Source organism: Rhinolophus ferrumequinum, chromosome X (genome assembly GCF_004115265.2).
Source record: "Rhinolophus ferrumequinum isolate MPI-CBG mRhiFer1 chromosome X, mRhiFer1_v1.p, whole genome shotgun sequence".
Taxonomy (NCBI): domain Eukaryota; kingdom Metazoa; phylum Chordata; class Mammalia; order Chiroptera; family Rhinolophidae; genus Rhinolophus; species Rhinolophus ferrumequinum.
Genome location: NC_046284.1, coordinates 22,373,931 through 22,390,947, shown reverse-complemented (window position 1 = coordinate 22,390,947; position 17,017 = coordinate 22,373,931). Strand labels below are relative to the sequence as shown.

The 17,017-nt window shown below is 38.8% G+C and overlaps 1 protein-coding gene across 1 annotated transcript in view; it reads right to left on the bottom strand.

Annotated features, from left to right (window-relative positions):
• The window catches only part of GPC4 (glypican 4), a 121,077-nt gene that overhangs the window by 10,849 nt on the left and 93,211 nt on the right, over positions 1 to 17,017 (bottom strand). The window contains exon 3 of the mRNA XM_033114643.1: positions 11,047 to 11,438. Within this exon, the coding sequence (XP_032970534.1) occupies positions 11,047 to 11,438 (392 nt within the window). The remainder of the gene's footprint in view (positions 1 to 11,046; positions 11,439 to 17,017) is intronic.

The window sequence follows — 17,017 nt, the reverse complement described above, 5'->3', positions numbered from 1 at the left end:
ATGGGGGCTAGCAAGAAGATGGTGGCTGAGCCTGCAAGCAGCAGAGTGTGGATTGCGGATTGCAGAGAGGCGGATTGCAGTTAGCAAGTGAGGTTGATTGGCAGAGAGAAGTGGACGGCAGGTTGCGGATAGTGTGGCTCCTACTTCCTGTGTCTCCAACCCAGCCGCCAGCAAGAATATAGTGGTATGACTCCCCTATCTATGGCTCCGTGGGTGTTCTTTTTGGCCTCACCATGTCCTGCGTTCTTATGTAGGGAGCGGGACTAGAGGCCCCGCAGGCCGCCTCGCATGACAAATGGCGCAGCGAGCAGGATCTCCCGCACGACAATGATGTAATACAGAATTGCACACCTGAAATCTATGTAACTTTACTAACAATCGTCACCCCAATAAACTAATTAAAAAAAAATAAAAAGGGCCGGCCTGGTGGCTCAGGCAGTTGGAGCTCCGTGCTCCTAACTCCGAAGGCTGCCAGTTCGATTTCCACATGGGCCAGTGGGCTCTCAATCACAAGGTTGCCGGTCTCGATTCCCGCAAGGAATGGTGGGCAGCGCCCCCTGCAACTAAGATTGAACACGGCTCCTTGAGCTGAGCTGCCGCTGAGCTCCCGGATGGCTCAGTTGGTTGGAGCGCGTCCTCTCAACCACAAGGCTGCCGGTTCAACTCCCGCAAGGGATGGTGGGCTGCGCCCCCTGGAACTAGCAACGGCAACTGGACCTGGAGCTGAGCTGTGCCCTCCACAATTAAGACTGAAAGGACAACAACTTGACTTCGAAAAAGTCCTGGAAGTACACACTGTTCCCCAATAAAGTCCTGTTACCTTTCCCTAATAAAAAAAAAAAAAAAATCTGGGAAAAAAAAAAAAAAAACCCTCGTTTCCACACCACCCAATGCTGCCTCAAAATAAAAGGAAAAAAAAAAGAGAAAGACTGCATGTGAAACTTAACCCCTCAATCAGGGTTTAGATGGGTACCTAGTGTGTACTCCATTCCATGTCTATAGCTGTGTAGAAGGCAACATTAATGTATTCTACAGGAAAGCATATGAATACATTTAAACTTGGGGTTACTAGAAGGCCTTCCAAGGTGTGGGAGTAGTAAAGCATGGAGTCCTCAGGGAACACTTGATGGAAGAGATGGGACTTCATCTAAATTCTGAAGAAGGAGTTGGATTTAAGTTGTCAAATTGAGGGAGAACATCCAGTTAGGAAGAATAAAAAGAACAAAAGCTGTAAGAGAACGTACCAAGCAAATTGTGGCATCTTAGAATGGGGTTGGAGAATTGTGGGAAGTAAGGTTGGACGCATACCGTGTTTCCCCAAATATAAGACCTAGCCAGACCATCAGCTCCAGCGCATCTTCTGGAGCAAAAATTAATATAAGACCTCTTATTTTACTATAATATTTTACTATCTTATTTTACTCTAATATAAGACCGGGTCTTATATTAATTTTTGCTCCAAAAGACGCATTAGAGCTGATGGTCCGGCTAGGTCTTATTTTAGGGAAACATGGTAGGAAGGAGCATGTGCATGGCCAGAATTTAAAGGGGCTTCAACACCAGGCAGAAACTGAGACACCACACGGCAGGACACTGGGGGCTACTACAAGTTCATGAAGAAAGGAAGCCGCAAGGGTGAAAGAAGTACTGAAACCATTACTGAAACCAGATTTGGGTTGGCCATCCTCTGCAGAGAAATGAGACTTAGATTCATCTTCCTACTTCCATAAGGTGAAACTGTCTTGGGCATAGAAGAGCTGATCCCATCCTGTCACTCATTTCCATCAATGCTTAGAAAGGATCATGGCTGGGTATCACATGCTGGCAGCTAACCCAAAGTTGCAGTCTTCTCATTCTCTCTGCCCCACCCTCCTCTTCTGGAGTCAGTATCAGAGGATTAGTGCATTCCTCTCTATCAGTACCAACCAGTTCCGCAAACATGGTTTTGAAAGCAGATACCACCGTCAGGGAACAGATGCTAGGCTACAGGGTAGTCCAGCAGTGCACTTCACCTACTCTGGGTGTGACTTTGGATACATTTACCAACAGTACCCTGAGGAACAGGGGATTAGTACTCTCAGGAGAAAAACTTAACCCTGTTAGGCTACTATGTGACGCATACACATACACCCTCTTATCACAAACAGAACTCTAGCCTAAAAGGGAGGAGAGAAAATATCCAACAAGTTGGTAATTACATATACTAAAGTCAACATTTCCCACAAAGTATTATGACGTTTTCACAGTTTTAACCAGTCCCATGTTTTCCTAAGCACTAAATTAGTCCTTTTGACTATGTATTAATGTACACTAAAATCTTGACTAACCAATACCCTGGAGGAATGGCCATTCTAGGTAGCTAGGTTTTCTGGATAGCTCAACGTTCATTCTTTAAAACAAGTTAGGATTTTGATACTTTTCCACCCTCTCATTTTACAGATGAGCAAAAAGGCCTCGAGAGAGGAGGTGCCTGAAGAATCACAGGATCACAGAAGTCTTGGAGTTGGAAGGGGTCTTAGAGATCACTGAGTACAGCTCTCACATTTTAGAGAGAAGAAGGCCAAAGCCAAAGAGATGAATTGATTTGCTGACAGTCACCCTGATACATTTGATTCTAGTAATGCACCTCATTAAACATTTGTAATGAAAAGATTTCCCAGATATATCATGTTTCCCTGCCTTCTTAAACAGAACATACTAAACTCTAATAGTAGCCAGCAGTTGTTTTCTTTGTTATTTTGTTAGGTTCCACATTGGTGAGACAGCTAAATGGCTGGATTTTAGAGAGGTAAAGGGTAATTATGTAAATACCTATGAAAAATCATAGAATAGCTCGTGGCATTTGTTGAATATTATACTTAAGAGGAAACAATGCCCTAGTAAGAAGAAACGTAGAAAGCTAAAGAGTGTGAACAAATAGTTATTGAGTATGCCAGGGATTATTCTGAAATATATGTGTGATTAGGTAACAAGGCAAGTAGGAAATTTCTATGTTAGAAGATGAAACCTGTTCTAGAAAAACACAAAGAAATTCCAAAATGTTATAGGTCTTTAGAAAATAAGCAAAAGTTTAAAACTCAATAGTTATATTCGAGAAACATTTTTTTTCAAGTAAGTCCTTTCCCATTCGTTTTTTGTTTAACTCTAGGAAATGGTCCACTGTATTCTTAGTTCAGTTGTAAGTCTAAATCACTTACGCAGTAGACCTTATAGTACCCTCTCCTAACATAGGCTTTAAATACAGAGACCAAGCTAAATGACGCAGTAGGGTTTTATTAAAAGAAGATTATGAAGCTGGGTTTAGTGGAGTTTTTCCATTTCATTCTTTGGCTAAGTACTGGCTCATGCTCTGCACATGGCTTGTTGGGTAACTACTAAAAATGATCACAAGGAACTCGGCTCTAACAGGCTATGGAAACACTAAATAATACCAGAACTGAGGAGAGAGATGGGGAAGATATAAGGAAAGTGGGACAAGAAAGGACATATGAAATACCAAAGTTGGAGAAAATCTGTCTTTCGTCTCACAAGCACTAATCAGACCACCATGCAGTGTTTTATATGAAGGGAATTCAGAACCTGAGAAATAAACCCCTTGTGTGGGATGAGCCCCTAGTATAGAGAGAAGAGTTTTAAAAGGGTCCCCTGCAATGCTCATCCCCCCAGAGAAAATGCCAATAATGTGCGACTCCTCAGGCCTTGGTTCCCCACTCTCGCTGACTCGCCCAAGCTCAGGATGGCGAACCCAGTGTCCCAAGGACCAGATCTACCTTCTCACTGTGGACTACCCTAGTGGATAAACCAAATGGCTGCCTCTCTTTTGAAGGGGCTTCTTGGTAAGAAGCAATATAGGTTGGTAAAAGAGCCGAAGGGGTACCATTGCCACAGGGAAGAAAAAGCCAAACAGTATATGGCACTTCAATTTAAATTCTCTAGTGGAGTTTCTGGTAAAAGTCCAGGATCTCCTTGTCTAGTGATGGCTCCTGCTGTCATGTCATGATATACCAGGCCCTGGTGAGTGTCCCTTCACAAGCTCTCAGTGGTCTCTCCACCATACCAGGGGCAAACCTTTCACCCATAAGCAAATATAATAGTGGACTAAGTCATACCTTGTTCTGGGAATTTATTTTTAATAGAAACCCAAGTTCATCCACATTCCACTTCCTTGTAATACTCAAAATCAATTACTTCTCATGAGTCCCAAAATAACTTATTTACGGAAGTAGTGTCACTCCAAAAGACCAAGACCAAGTGGTAGATCATGCCACATGGGGATTGACAAAAGGGGTAACCACATTCCAAGGCCTTCCTTTAACCCTCAGTTATGTATTGATTCTCTATGGCATGTAATGCCACTGAAAATGATCAATCTGATTGTTCCTCTGGGTTATAACTCATGACTAACATTTGACATATTTTCCTTTTGTTTAGAAGGGTATGTTAAGCCCAGATGTCAGTGACTTCATGAATCCTTGGGGCTGGGGTATGAGTCAGGTGAGGTTACGACTGCTTTTATAAAAGTCATGTTTTTCAGACTTCTCGCGGAGATTAAATAATTTCTCAAAATGACTACTGAAAGAGAACAGGGAAAGGAAAACTTTACACTCCTCCCTTCCCCCTTTGAAGCACTAACACAAAGAATGAATTAATAGTCTTAGAGAGAAAATGCTTATTTAATTTCTATGGTTTCATGATTATGAAAGTCTTGATATCAAGATTAAAAGAAAAATGTTCTGTTCTTTGTCAGAATAACTTGTGTACTGATAGCTTTTATTGGGTTTTCTTGATTTATATGATATACAAGTGCTTATACTTACTATGTGCCAGGTTCTAAGTGCTTTACATGTATTAACTCATTTAGGTTTCAAAATAATCATATGAAATGAGTATTTTAATTTCATTTCATAGATGGAGAAGCAGAAGCCCAAAGAGACTAAGGGACTCACACAAGATCTTCCAATAAATGGCCAAGATTTGAACCCTGGCAGTTTGGTTCTATAGCAGGTACACTGGACTTCCTTGGTGGTTATCTGAATGGCTTCTTTTCAGTAATAGATTGTACGAAACTTGAGGGCAGGCAGCATGGAGGTGGTCCTTCTCCAAAGCTCCCAGACCTCGTACAGGGTATCTATACACTGTGAACACTCAGTTATGGGGCTGGGATGTTTTCCTAAGATGTTTGCAGTTTTCAAATTTGTTGACCAAATGAATCAGTTTTTATGTTGGCGGGTAAGTTAGGATGCAACTGTTCTGTGTGGAACAATATTGACTAGGTATCTGGATGGGATTACATATTGTTTCATAAACAATAATGACTTACTCAGCCAATGCTATATCCTTAGAATGGTTCAATATGATACCGGGATGAGAAAAATGCATGCCTATATATCACTCATCAGCCCGATGGCGTGCATGCATGTACACATGCATACACACACACACAAAATTCAAAGGTTCAAGTAAACACTGCTGGACATGGAGAGAGGCGATTTCACTTGAGCAAAACAAAACAGAAAACAACACATTTGACCAAAGTTTTAACATTTTGAAAGCGTTTCAGCTAAATGTAGTAGAGATTATCAATTTCTACTAGAAAGTGGGGCATTATTTATAGAAGAAAAAGGTTTTGAGGCTCTGTATATAAGAATGAGGTGGTTTGATTTGTTTACTTTTGGGGGAGGCTATGATAGAAAGGGATCAACTGGACTCTACTTCTATATTAGCAAATCAAAATCAATCTGAGTTATTGACCCATGATGACAATACATTAATAATCAATTTTCAAGCCTTATAAAATCTCTCAAGACTTACCCAGGTCTTTCTAAATGTTAAGTCTAGGAGGTGCCTTGGAATTTAGATTTTAGGAGCCAGTTTATGTTTCTTGGTAAAAGTAGAAGAATCCTCATTTCCTTTTAAACTTGTTAAGACTCTTTAAAATACTCATTCCTGCCTTTCTCAGGATATACATTTAACATGACATCTGCACACCATTTCTGTTATTAAAACAAACAAACAAACAAAAAAACAACCTTTGCGGAAAAGTCCCTTTCTCTGCAAAGACTCTTCTAATATAGACTGAGACTTTCTACGAAATAACCTGCATTTTCCAAACACCACATTAAAAACTACTGCAAGCAGCCTGGAAAAAAAAAGAAAACACTGGAGCAGTGCTCCTCACGCAGCCTGGATTTCATTTCAGTAATTCAGAACGAGCCTCAAGCCACATTCACAGAGATGGCAGTCAACATGCTGCACTGAAGTTAAAAACACATTTCCTTTTAGTTTATTCTAGTTCCTAACATACATTCACAGCAACGTGTTTTTTTTCTTGCACAGCCAATAGTGCCAAACAAACAGAAAAGGTCTAGATTTTATCTGTTGCTTGGTCACATAAGCTCCCAATAAAAATAACAGGAAATAGTTCCCAAAATTATGGTAAAAGAGGTAGGGAACCCAAATACGTGCTGAGATGGGATGAGTTTATTCAACAACTCCCTAACTAGTTTTGAAGTCAATGCACACACAAAGAAAGGAGGATGAGATATTCTTCACTATTTCCCCGATAATAGAACATTAAAGACATTAACAAAATATATGGAATAAGCTAGGATTCATTCCGGAATATCTGTAATACATTGTAGATACAACTGAAGCTGCATAAATGCTTGAAAGTATCTCTTGTTTTGTTTTAAATTATTGGACTCAATTATAACCTAGAAGTCAAAGCATCATTGTATTAACCACCACCCCACTTGTAGAAGACTCTAATGTTTGTTTTGAGAGTATATAATCTCAATTTATTCAGTCCTTGATACTTCCCACACTCCTACCATCACCATCTCCACCCCACTATAGCTAGAATCCCACTTTCCTCTTGCAATTCCAGTTCTTAGGTTGTGAGTGAAAAAGAATATTAAGGGTTAAATAAATGTCTACACTTTGCTTCTTAAAAGCTTTTTATATTGACCATTTATAAAATTTGTATTTATAATGGTTCCAGAAAGTGGCAAAATAATTTGTGTAGTACTCTTGTAGGTGTTGGGGCATTGTGAATAGACAGAAATGAAGGGGGAGCAATGGAAATTTTTTCCAAGGCAGGACAGTAATCCAGACATCACAATGGTAAGGCACTGATTTCTAATTATAGTCCCTATAGTTTGAGGTGGGGGTGTAGACATAGTCCCATTATGTCAGTGTTAATTGAAACCATGAGAATGCAACTCTCTTTGGCATAGGAGCTATTAATTTTCATGGTGCATGTAACCACTTGTGCATTTTTGAAAGACCACAACAGACTTCACCCTTCCAGGCAAAACTGCTGCTACAAGCAGGTAAATAAGAAATGTACCATGAACCATGACAAGTAAAGATGGAATAAGTAATACAAAGATTTGTAGCACCAGGGTATTCTTGAACCATCTGTTACTAATTAAAGGGACTTTTCTGCAGTTTGAATTGTAAAGCTCAATGGAGTAAGCCGAAATCACTCGATGTTTTGGGCCCAGAAAAACTTTAGAAAGGCAAGTATACTTCAACTAAGAAGTGACTTTCTCTTTAAGCAAATTAAGCTTGCTGGTGCTAACCACCTTTTAAAAAGCTTAGTGATAATCAAGTCATTGCTCAACGTATAACCACAACCCTTTTGTTGCAAAAGTAAACTGGAAAAGCAGGGGATCCACTCATGAAGAGAAAGTGGAAACATCTCCGAGTTAAGTATCCAATAACTAGTCCCAAGACCACGATGCTTTTCATATTTGAAATTAAAGACCTCTTTGTAGATGAAGCAGGTGAGATGGCTCTCTTTAATTAGGAAATACATTCTCCACTCTCAAAGGTCTTTTTCAGGCCCAAGGTAATTAATTCTACTGGACACCAAAAGAAGGAACGTTTTTTTATTTCTTAGGTTTCTCTAGTTTCACCTGCAAACTACATACACTTGGGACAGCAGCTGACAGGAGTGGAAACACATATGAAAAAACATTGCTTGGGTACCTAACTGGGAGAAAAGCTTACTTATTTTATTAATCCAATGTAGATTTTTCAACGTGTTCAATTTGAAATGTTTTTGAAAGCCAGATCATTTATCATCATCCCCATACCACTGTACCTTAAATTAAAATCTGTTTCACTGGCAGTCATACCCCAAAAATTAATGTAAGGAGTATTTCTCAAATGTGCAAGTATTCCTTGCATACTTCTTCTAAACAGAAACATCACATAAATGATAGATTTTTGTGTTTTAGCACCTTTAAAAACTGATGTGATGCTTCCGTATCTTATTATGTAATTTTCATAACTTAGTTGAAGAGTTTGATTTCAAGTCAGTCCTTAAGTCTAGAAGAAACTCAGTAGTAAAGCAAAACATTTTTAAGTTTCCAGTTACAATACTTAAAGCAGTCATAAAACTGTTTTCAACTAAACAATTGGCACGTAATGTTTACTCAAGGTAAATTAAGCTCTGCAGCTTGTATCCATTGTATTCTCATATAACTATGCAAATATCTCTTAGGCAGATATGAAAATACAATGAATATAGAGATCAATTCTAAAAAAATTTTAGGGCTACATTTAGAAAATAACTTTCTCAAACAACTTGGCAATATTAAGGTACATAGGAAAATCTCTTTCTTGCTTAAAAAAAATCATACCTAAAGGAACATCAGAAATTGTGACAATTTCATTTTGGGTCCCATACTCTTTATTGAATAGGGAAGGGTGTTTGAATCGTAAACACAAAAGTCAATCTTACTGATTTCCCACAGTTAATTTTGAAAACAATGTGAAGAAGAACACAACACAGGGAAGTCACAACTGCTTCCTTCCGCCTAATCTTTGGAGGTGGGGTGATGTGGATAATGGCCTCTACCCCGTGATCTTTTAACCTGTAGTGAATTGTCTCTAAACCACTTCCTTGCTTCACCCACCACCCTCCACCCCCAAATTGGGGTTTCTGGACTCTCAGTTCCCTAAATGGGGGTTTCCAAACTTGCAAAGTAAAGTTAGCAACAAGACAAGGTTGAGCCAGCTGCCTGGTCCTTCCTAAGAATCAACTCAAATGAAGGTGAGTGGTTAATGTAAATAAACCACTTTTCAAACATTTGCAAGGGGCTTTCTCCTTGCATTTCTCCTAGGCACTTGTGTGCGTACACATACACGGACACACAGACAAGCAAACCACACAGCAGCGCCTTTCTGCCTATTCAGCTTAGGACGAACGCAAGGAATTGTTGAAGGAGGGCAAATGTGTTTGGTGAAGTACACTGTAAATTATCTTCATCTAGATTAACTGTGAATTGTTTAGGGACACTGACATCAGCATGTCCAAGATGAATAATGCTTTTGCTGAGGTTGGCAGAAGTTCAGGAACCAGATTATTCCTTCAATTATAACCATCATCTCCCCACTTGTTCCCACCCACCCTCCCTTATATGCCCAACAGCGCTTTGCAATTTACGATGAAAATATCAGGAGGAAAAAGAGCGAACAAAAACATGCTGGAAAAAGTTGTTTTCTGACACTTTCTGGCCTAGAGATGAGAGAACAAACAAAACTGTAATAATGAATGCAACCAATCAACAAATCCTTATCACACAATTCTAATATGAAATATCCCATAAGCACCTACTTTTTTTTATAACACACAATTCTTTAAAATCTCTACCTTCACTCTGATAAATCTAAGTTTCCCCTCTAACTAGGGTGACCACGCATCATGGTCTGCCCAGGAGAGTACTGGTTGCTTATTAAAACTTAGTGGCACATGTTGTCTGGCTATGATTGTTAATAAGCACCTCCTGATTTAGACAATAAGGGTTCTGGTTTGGACAATACATTATATGGTCACCTTAACTCTAAAAGAACTCTGTGGTAGTCAATCAGGTTAATATTTTAATGTTTGTATTGCTGTCCAGCTTTTATTTTGACCACTCTTCTAGTCCTCAAAATAATCAAATGACCTAACTAGAAGCTGATGTAGTTGCATTTCCAGACTTTTCAGAAATGGACTAATTTGGCTTTCCCTTTGAGGGCCTAAAGGTAATAGGACTTGTAAAGATAACTTTGCCCCAGTATATTCTATTTCTTCACTGATATTGAGCCATGGAAAGAAAGGTAGACGTGGAAAGTCCTTCAAGAAGTTTTCAAATTTCATCTTTGGGAGAGGGGGTGGAGTGTGGGGAGGGACAGTAAAAGAGCCAGAGAACTTTTCCCCCTTGAAATCTCTCAAAACCCTATTGCATAAAACTGAGGAAAGCAAAGCCTCTCTGGTGGAGCCAGGAAGTAAAGTCACAGATACACAGTCTTACCCACTACATAGAAGATGCACGGCTACCTTACCTCTCCTCAAGGAGGCCCCTGAAAGACCTCCTTCGTTGGCTCCAAAGAACACAGTCTGAAAAATATCAGTCTAGTCTGATTCCTTTAATTTACAAATGAGGAAAATGAGGCTCATTTCATCTGCTCTTGCCCACACATTGCAATTTCATTTTCTCTACTGGCAATTATATAAACAAAGCCATAAGTCAAGAGCAGGTGGTCCACATTAATTATTATAGAAAGCTCCGTCTTCTTAAGAGCTCTGGGTACACCTTATAACAAGGAAACATACAGTAATGGATGTTAAATGCTTTTCTAGACTATAACTAGTAGACTCAAACATAGTCACTCAAAACAACCTAACATGGAGCCCGTGTGTATGTTTCTTCCTCTGGAAGGAAAGTGGAATAGGAGCTGAAACAGAGTATGGAGGTATTAAACCCATTTTAAATTAAGGTTCCAAAGTGAGCATGCATCATGCTTGTAAGAATAGCTACCCAAAAAATCCACTGAAAAGATTGCTAATGATATATGAAGATGTTCATCATAGTATTGTTTATAACTATAGAATGTACATGGATAAAAATAAAGTATAGAAGAGGGAAAACAAAGAATTGAAGAGAGAAGATTGCTACTTAGCCAAAGGAATTCTACTGATTTATTTCTCTAACTCTCCCAAACTTTCTTTTAAAATGAAACAAAACAAAGACACAGAATGCAAACAGTGCTTACCACAGAGACTTTGCTTACTACGTCTCTTGCAACTGCAAGGCCTTGAGCAAAAGTGCGGGCTGCCACAAATGCACGAGTAACCTGTAGCTTCAGTTTCCGAGGGACGTCTCCAAAGGGCTTTAGCTGCTCGGTGTACTTGCTCACACATTCCAGATACTCATCTGTGAAGTGGTACTGGGAATTCACCAGACGGAACATGCGCTCCAGAAGGCGAGCCCAGAAATCATTTAGCATTTCCTCCAGGTTCACATTTCCCACCACATAGTAGCGCTTCAACTCTTCGAAGAGATCTTTAAATAGCTCAGAATTTTGCATGTATAAGCGGCCATATGTCTTCACAAACATGTCATTCAGGGATTTCTCTGCATTTTCAAGTAGTTCTTTGAAGAATTCTAAAAAGAAAACAAAAACAAAAAAAGAAGAAAAAAGGGTTTTCAGTAATTAAATAACTGAGTGCTTTTCAGGCAAATTTGAAAACGGAAAAAAAAGTCACGAAATTAAATCAGAAAACATGCTTGTATATAGAGTGGATTTCTTCTGGGAAATCTGGCATCTCAGATCATTTGTCAATGAAAAGAAATCTATGTCACAAAGTAACTTACATGTGCGTCTATGTCAAAGGTGGAGAAATGAAATTTTAAACCGACTTATCAGGAGTCCATAGAAAACACATGCACATACTAACTCTTCTCATTGAGTCACAAGGTAAATAAAGAACTGAATAAAAATGGGTACATGAAGTCTAAAAAATGAGTTTTCCCAGAATTTTATGCTGAAAGGACACTAAGCCAATGTTAATAATGCCTCTTAATTGTAACCTGACACCAAGACAGATGTTTTCAAAAGGTAGTTTTACTTGGACACAATTTTTTTCTTTTCTCCTCCCTACATCTACATGACATACAAGACAACTGCCTGGAAAATATTTGAGGCCAATAAACATAATGAAACACCCCAAGAAGCAAGCATATATGTTTTCTGAAAATAAGTTCTCAGGTGACCTCTGTGACATTGGTACACATTGGAGTGTCCAAGATGACCTAGAGCTCGTAAAGGATTCATACAGTAACATCATGAGATTTTTTTTCAATGTGGAGAGGTAGAGAGACGGGGAGGGAGGGGGAGAGGGGCGGGAGAGAGAAAAGAGAGACAAAGAGAGAAAGAGAGAGTATAATAGACTCAACCACATATTTGGTATATTTATAAGACAACACAGAAAAATAACTGAAAAAAAAACATAAACATAAAAGAATACCAGGTTATTTCAGGTTTACGTTTTGGCTACCACATACCCACAGCTTAAGTGTTGAAGATTTTAATCTCTTAAGTACAAATGGCAAATTAGTTTTTCCTGATGCTTTCCTCAGGGAGTTCAATGAAGACAGGAGCTAATGGCGTATCTGTAACATTAATCATTCTTAAAAAATCTATGCCTGGTATAAAAATAAACACCTCATAATATGATATATTTTAAGTAGGAAACATAATAAATATCAAAGCAAAATATAAGGACCACATCAAATAAGAAACTGCCTCCAAGTGAACATGGAGCAGAAAAGAAAATATGATGTCTCCTTTACAAAGAACATTAGCGAGCTTATCAAAATGCAATAGTGCTACAAAAACATTCTCTTTTTATGTTGGGTGGGCAAGCTGGAGGCTAAAAACTAATTCCAAACATTTTGTCAAAACCTGGACTGAAAATACTGAAGCCTTTCGGAGGGAATGTGTGTGACTTTCCTCACTTTCAAGAGATTCCATGCCCGTGCCCCTATCTCATCACCATGTGGGGCTAAAGTCATAGTCCTTTGGGTTCCAGCTTTTCAAACTATGTGTGTTTTGTTTGTGGGTTTTTGTGGTGGTGGTGGGGGGTCCTCTACTTTTATTTTTGTGTAGTTTTTCTTTCTACTACCGCTTGCCTTTTATTTCCTGGGCTTTCTTTAGAGAAAGGGAAATGGATTCCCTCTAAGGAGTGAAAAACAAAACACAAAAAAACGGGCAAGTCAACTCCCTCAGCCCCATTACAAATGCACAGCCTGGCATTTTTACCAATGTTCTCTCCCTGGAAAAAGGCCAGAGAGTTACGAGAAGCTAGGGGAACCATACGAAAAGCATTACTCAAATCAGGTACCTGGGAAGGTCTCTGATTCTCTCCAAAATCCCAACTGGTTCTCAAGTGTGGTCCCACGACAGACATGCATCAACATCACTGGGGCACTTGTTAGAAATTCAAGTTCTTGGGTCTCAGTCTAAACCTACTGGGGAATCAGAAACCCTGGGGTTGGGCCCAGCCACCTGTGACTCTGCTGTACCCTAAAATCTGAAACTAGCCACTGAAACTTCTCTCATTTTACCTCTCACTAGCAATCACTACCAGCTCAGGAACTGTGTTCAATGTGAAGCATTTAGATAAGCACATATGCTTTAATTAGGGGGCAATATCTTTCCAATGAATTGGGTTTAATTTTTTGATTGCATTCTCAGGTGTGATTTCTTTATGATGCTTTGGGGACGCATTTTCTTGTGTGGAAGTATCTCTCAACTAAGTGTCAAGATGCAGGCGGCCCTTCTTTAGAATTCAAAGTTGGGAAGACTCAAGGTGAGAAGAGATCTGGAAAGCCATGTCGTCCACTTGCCAAACCTTGTTTGAATCACTACCATCTTTGCTAAGTGGTGCTGACTCATCGGAGCCATAAAAGAAAGCACACTGAGTTATTATTACATGTCCAGGGTATTGTACACATAGATAGCTTTTGCATATTGGAAAAATAAAGTGTGGTCATTGAGATCAACATGCAAGCTTTGTTTCAATCCAGTGCTATTAATACTTCACAATCCAAAGAGCAGATTCCAAGGGTAACCATAGGTCCTTCCCTATACAGCTTGTCCCTGACTTATGACTGATTGACTTTGCAGTGGTGCGAAAGCAACATGCATTGAGAAACTATACCTCAAATTTTGAATTTTGGTCTTTGACATGCTAGTGATATATAGTACAATACTCTCTTGTGATGCTGAGCAATGGCAGCAAAATGATTTTGCCCAACTGTAGGCTAATGTAAGTGTTCTGAGCACGTTTAAGGTAGGCTAGGCTAAGCCATGATGTTCGATAGGTTAGGTGTATTAAATGCATTATAAGCTTACAAGACTTTTCACTTACAATGGGTTTATCCGGACATAAGTTACCCCATCATAAGTTGAGGAGTACCTGTACTAGATTTTTATTATATTGCTCATAAAATTGGCACACATCATTTAGTGTAGATACTGAGAATTATTTCACTTGTATTTCCGTGACTCATTTAATAAGTAATGCTGAATACTCTCTTGCATGTCTCATGAATGGCACCTATAATAGCACTGGTTTTAAGGGTGGGAGCAGAGTGGCATGTCAAGCTTAGTTTTAATTTAAAACATCTATAAAAAGTCAGAGTTCAACCTTTAGGCTTCAATGTGCCCCCGGTGAAAGAAACATTAAGACACAGAACACTTTATGGAAAAAATAGTTTTCTAAGAGGTTCTCATTCAGGTCAAGAGCCTATGAGGTACAAGAGAAAAGATCTAATAAAGAAGAAGCCTTTGTTTCCCATGACACAAATTCTGTCTAGGAAGTGTGTCGGGGAGGGGGGGAGGTATTTATACTTAAAGAGGTTAGCCTGGTGCTATACACATACTAAATTCTAATTCATTTAATCACTCAGAAAATTGGTTTCCCCTCCTTCACATTTTCAAACTCTTTAATGGGGCCATAGAAATTGCAAATATAAAGATCATTTGAGTGGACTATACATAGAAATTCTGTAAAACTGATATAACAATTTAAAAGCTGATAATTTAATCTCTCCAAATGGGTGTACAATTTGTTAAGTATGTACTGAGTGGCTATTAATGGCTCAAAGCACAGTTTTACCATGCATCTTAACCTTCCTCCCCAATCAGACTGTAATGAAAATTTCTAGAAAGACAAATTTCCTCCATCTAATTCCCTTTTACCATACCGTTCTTTTCCACACACAGTTTTATGAGGGCACTAGAAATTTTTGAAACACCTAAAATCCTTAAACCTTCATTCCATTTAGCAAGTTTTAAATATTCATCTATACCATCCATGGAAGTCAACAGAACAAAAGTCAAAGGATCCAAAGGACTCAAACTCATTTCTCCTCAGACTTATTCTTACTGTACCTGTTAAATGCGACTATTCTACCTGTGCTTTTTGCCTCCAAGAGAACTTTTAAGGATGAAAGACATAATTTAAATTCTAAAATCCATACCAGTTAGATAAAATATCAACCAAAGCACAGTAATTTGCTATAAGGAAAACAGAAAAAAAAACAAAAAACCTTTTGCATCTATTCTTCCTATCAAACTAGCACCTCTCTCCTATGTTCTTGTACAATGAATGCTTCCACATCCCACTCGCCCATTTCTTCCCATCATATTTCCTTCGACAATGAGGAATAGAACACAAATTAGACATTCAGGTTGCGGTCCACAGCCATCAATAACAACTTCATTAATTGTTATGTTACATTCATTAATGCTCACCTCCACTTTCCCCCGTTATTCAAAATTCCGGATCAGAGTCAGATATTAACTGAAAAAAAATTGTGTAGGCCTGAGACACCTATCGTAGCAATCATCCCTTCATAATAATTATGCCTGAAGCCAAATATAAGACACTTAGTGGCTAAGAGAGAACTCAGCCAGGAGCAGTGTAAACCAGAGTTCTAAATTGATCAGAAGCTGAGTTAATTGGAAATTAGATCTCCCTAGCAGCAACTCCTTGTATTCATGAAAAATGCTGCTCAGAGAATCTGTTTTAAGTAATATTACTGGTGTCTAAAAACAGAGTCAGAAAGAAGATACTGTGTTTCCATGAAAATAAGACTAAGTCTCATATTAATCTTTTTTTAATTTATTAGGGTGACAATTGTTATTAAAATTTCATAGATTTCAGGTTTACAATTCTGTATTACATCATCTATAAATCCCATTGTGTGTTCACCACATGGAGTCAGTTCTCCTTACATCACCATATATTTGATCCCCCTTACCCTCATCTCCCACCCCCCACCCCCCTTACCCTCTGGTAACCACTAAACTATTGTCTGTGTCTATGAGTTCTTGTTTCTCATTTGTTTGTCTTGTTCTTTTGTTGTTTTAGGTTTATACACCACATATCAGTGAAATCATATGGTTCTCTGCTTTCTCTGTTTGACTTACTTCGCTCAGCATTCTACTCTCAAGATCCATCCATGTTGTCACATATGTTCCTATATCATCTTTTCTTACCGCCGAATAATATTCCATTGTGTATATATACCACAACTGCTTTATCCATTCATCTATGGAAGGATATTTTGGTTGTTTCCATCTCTTGGCCACCGTAAACAAAGTTGCAATGAACACTGGAGTACATGTGTCTTTATGTGTACATGTTTTCAGATGTTTTGGGTAGATACCCAGGAGAGGGATTGCTGGGTCATATGGTAATTCTATTCGTAATTTTTTGAGGAACCTCCACACTGCCTTCCATAGCAGCTGCACCAGTCTGCATTCCCACCAACAGTGTAGGAGGGTTCCTTTTTCTCCACAGCCTCTCCAACACTTGTTACTATTTGTCTTGTTGATGATAGCCATTCTGACTGGAGTGAGGTGATATCTCATTGTGGTTTTTATTTGCATTTCTCTGATGATTAGTGATGTTGAGCATTTTTTCATGTCTATTTGCCATTTGTATGTCCTCTTTGGAGAAATGTCTCTTCAGGTCCTCTGCCCATTTTTCAATTGGGTTGTTTGTTTTTTGGTTATTGAGTTGCATGAGTTCCTTGTATATTTTGGATATTAGCCCTTTATCGGAGGCACTGTTTGCAAAAATCTTCTCCCATTCAGTTGGTTGCCTCTTTATTTTGTTGATAGTTTCTTTTGCTGGGTAAAAGCTTTTAAGTTTCATATAGTCCCATTCGAT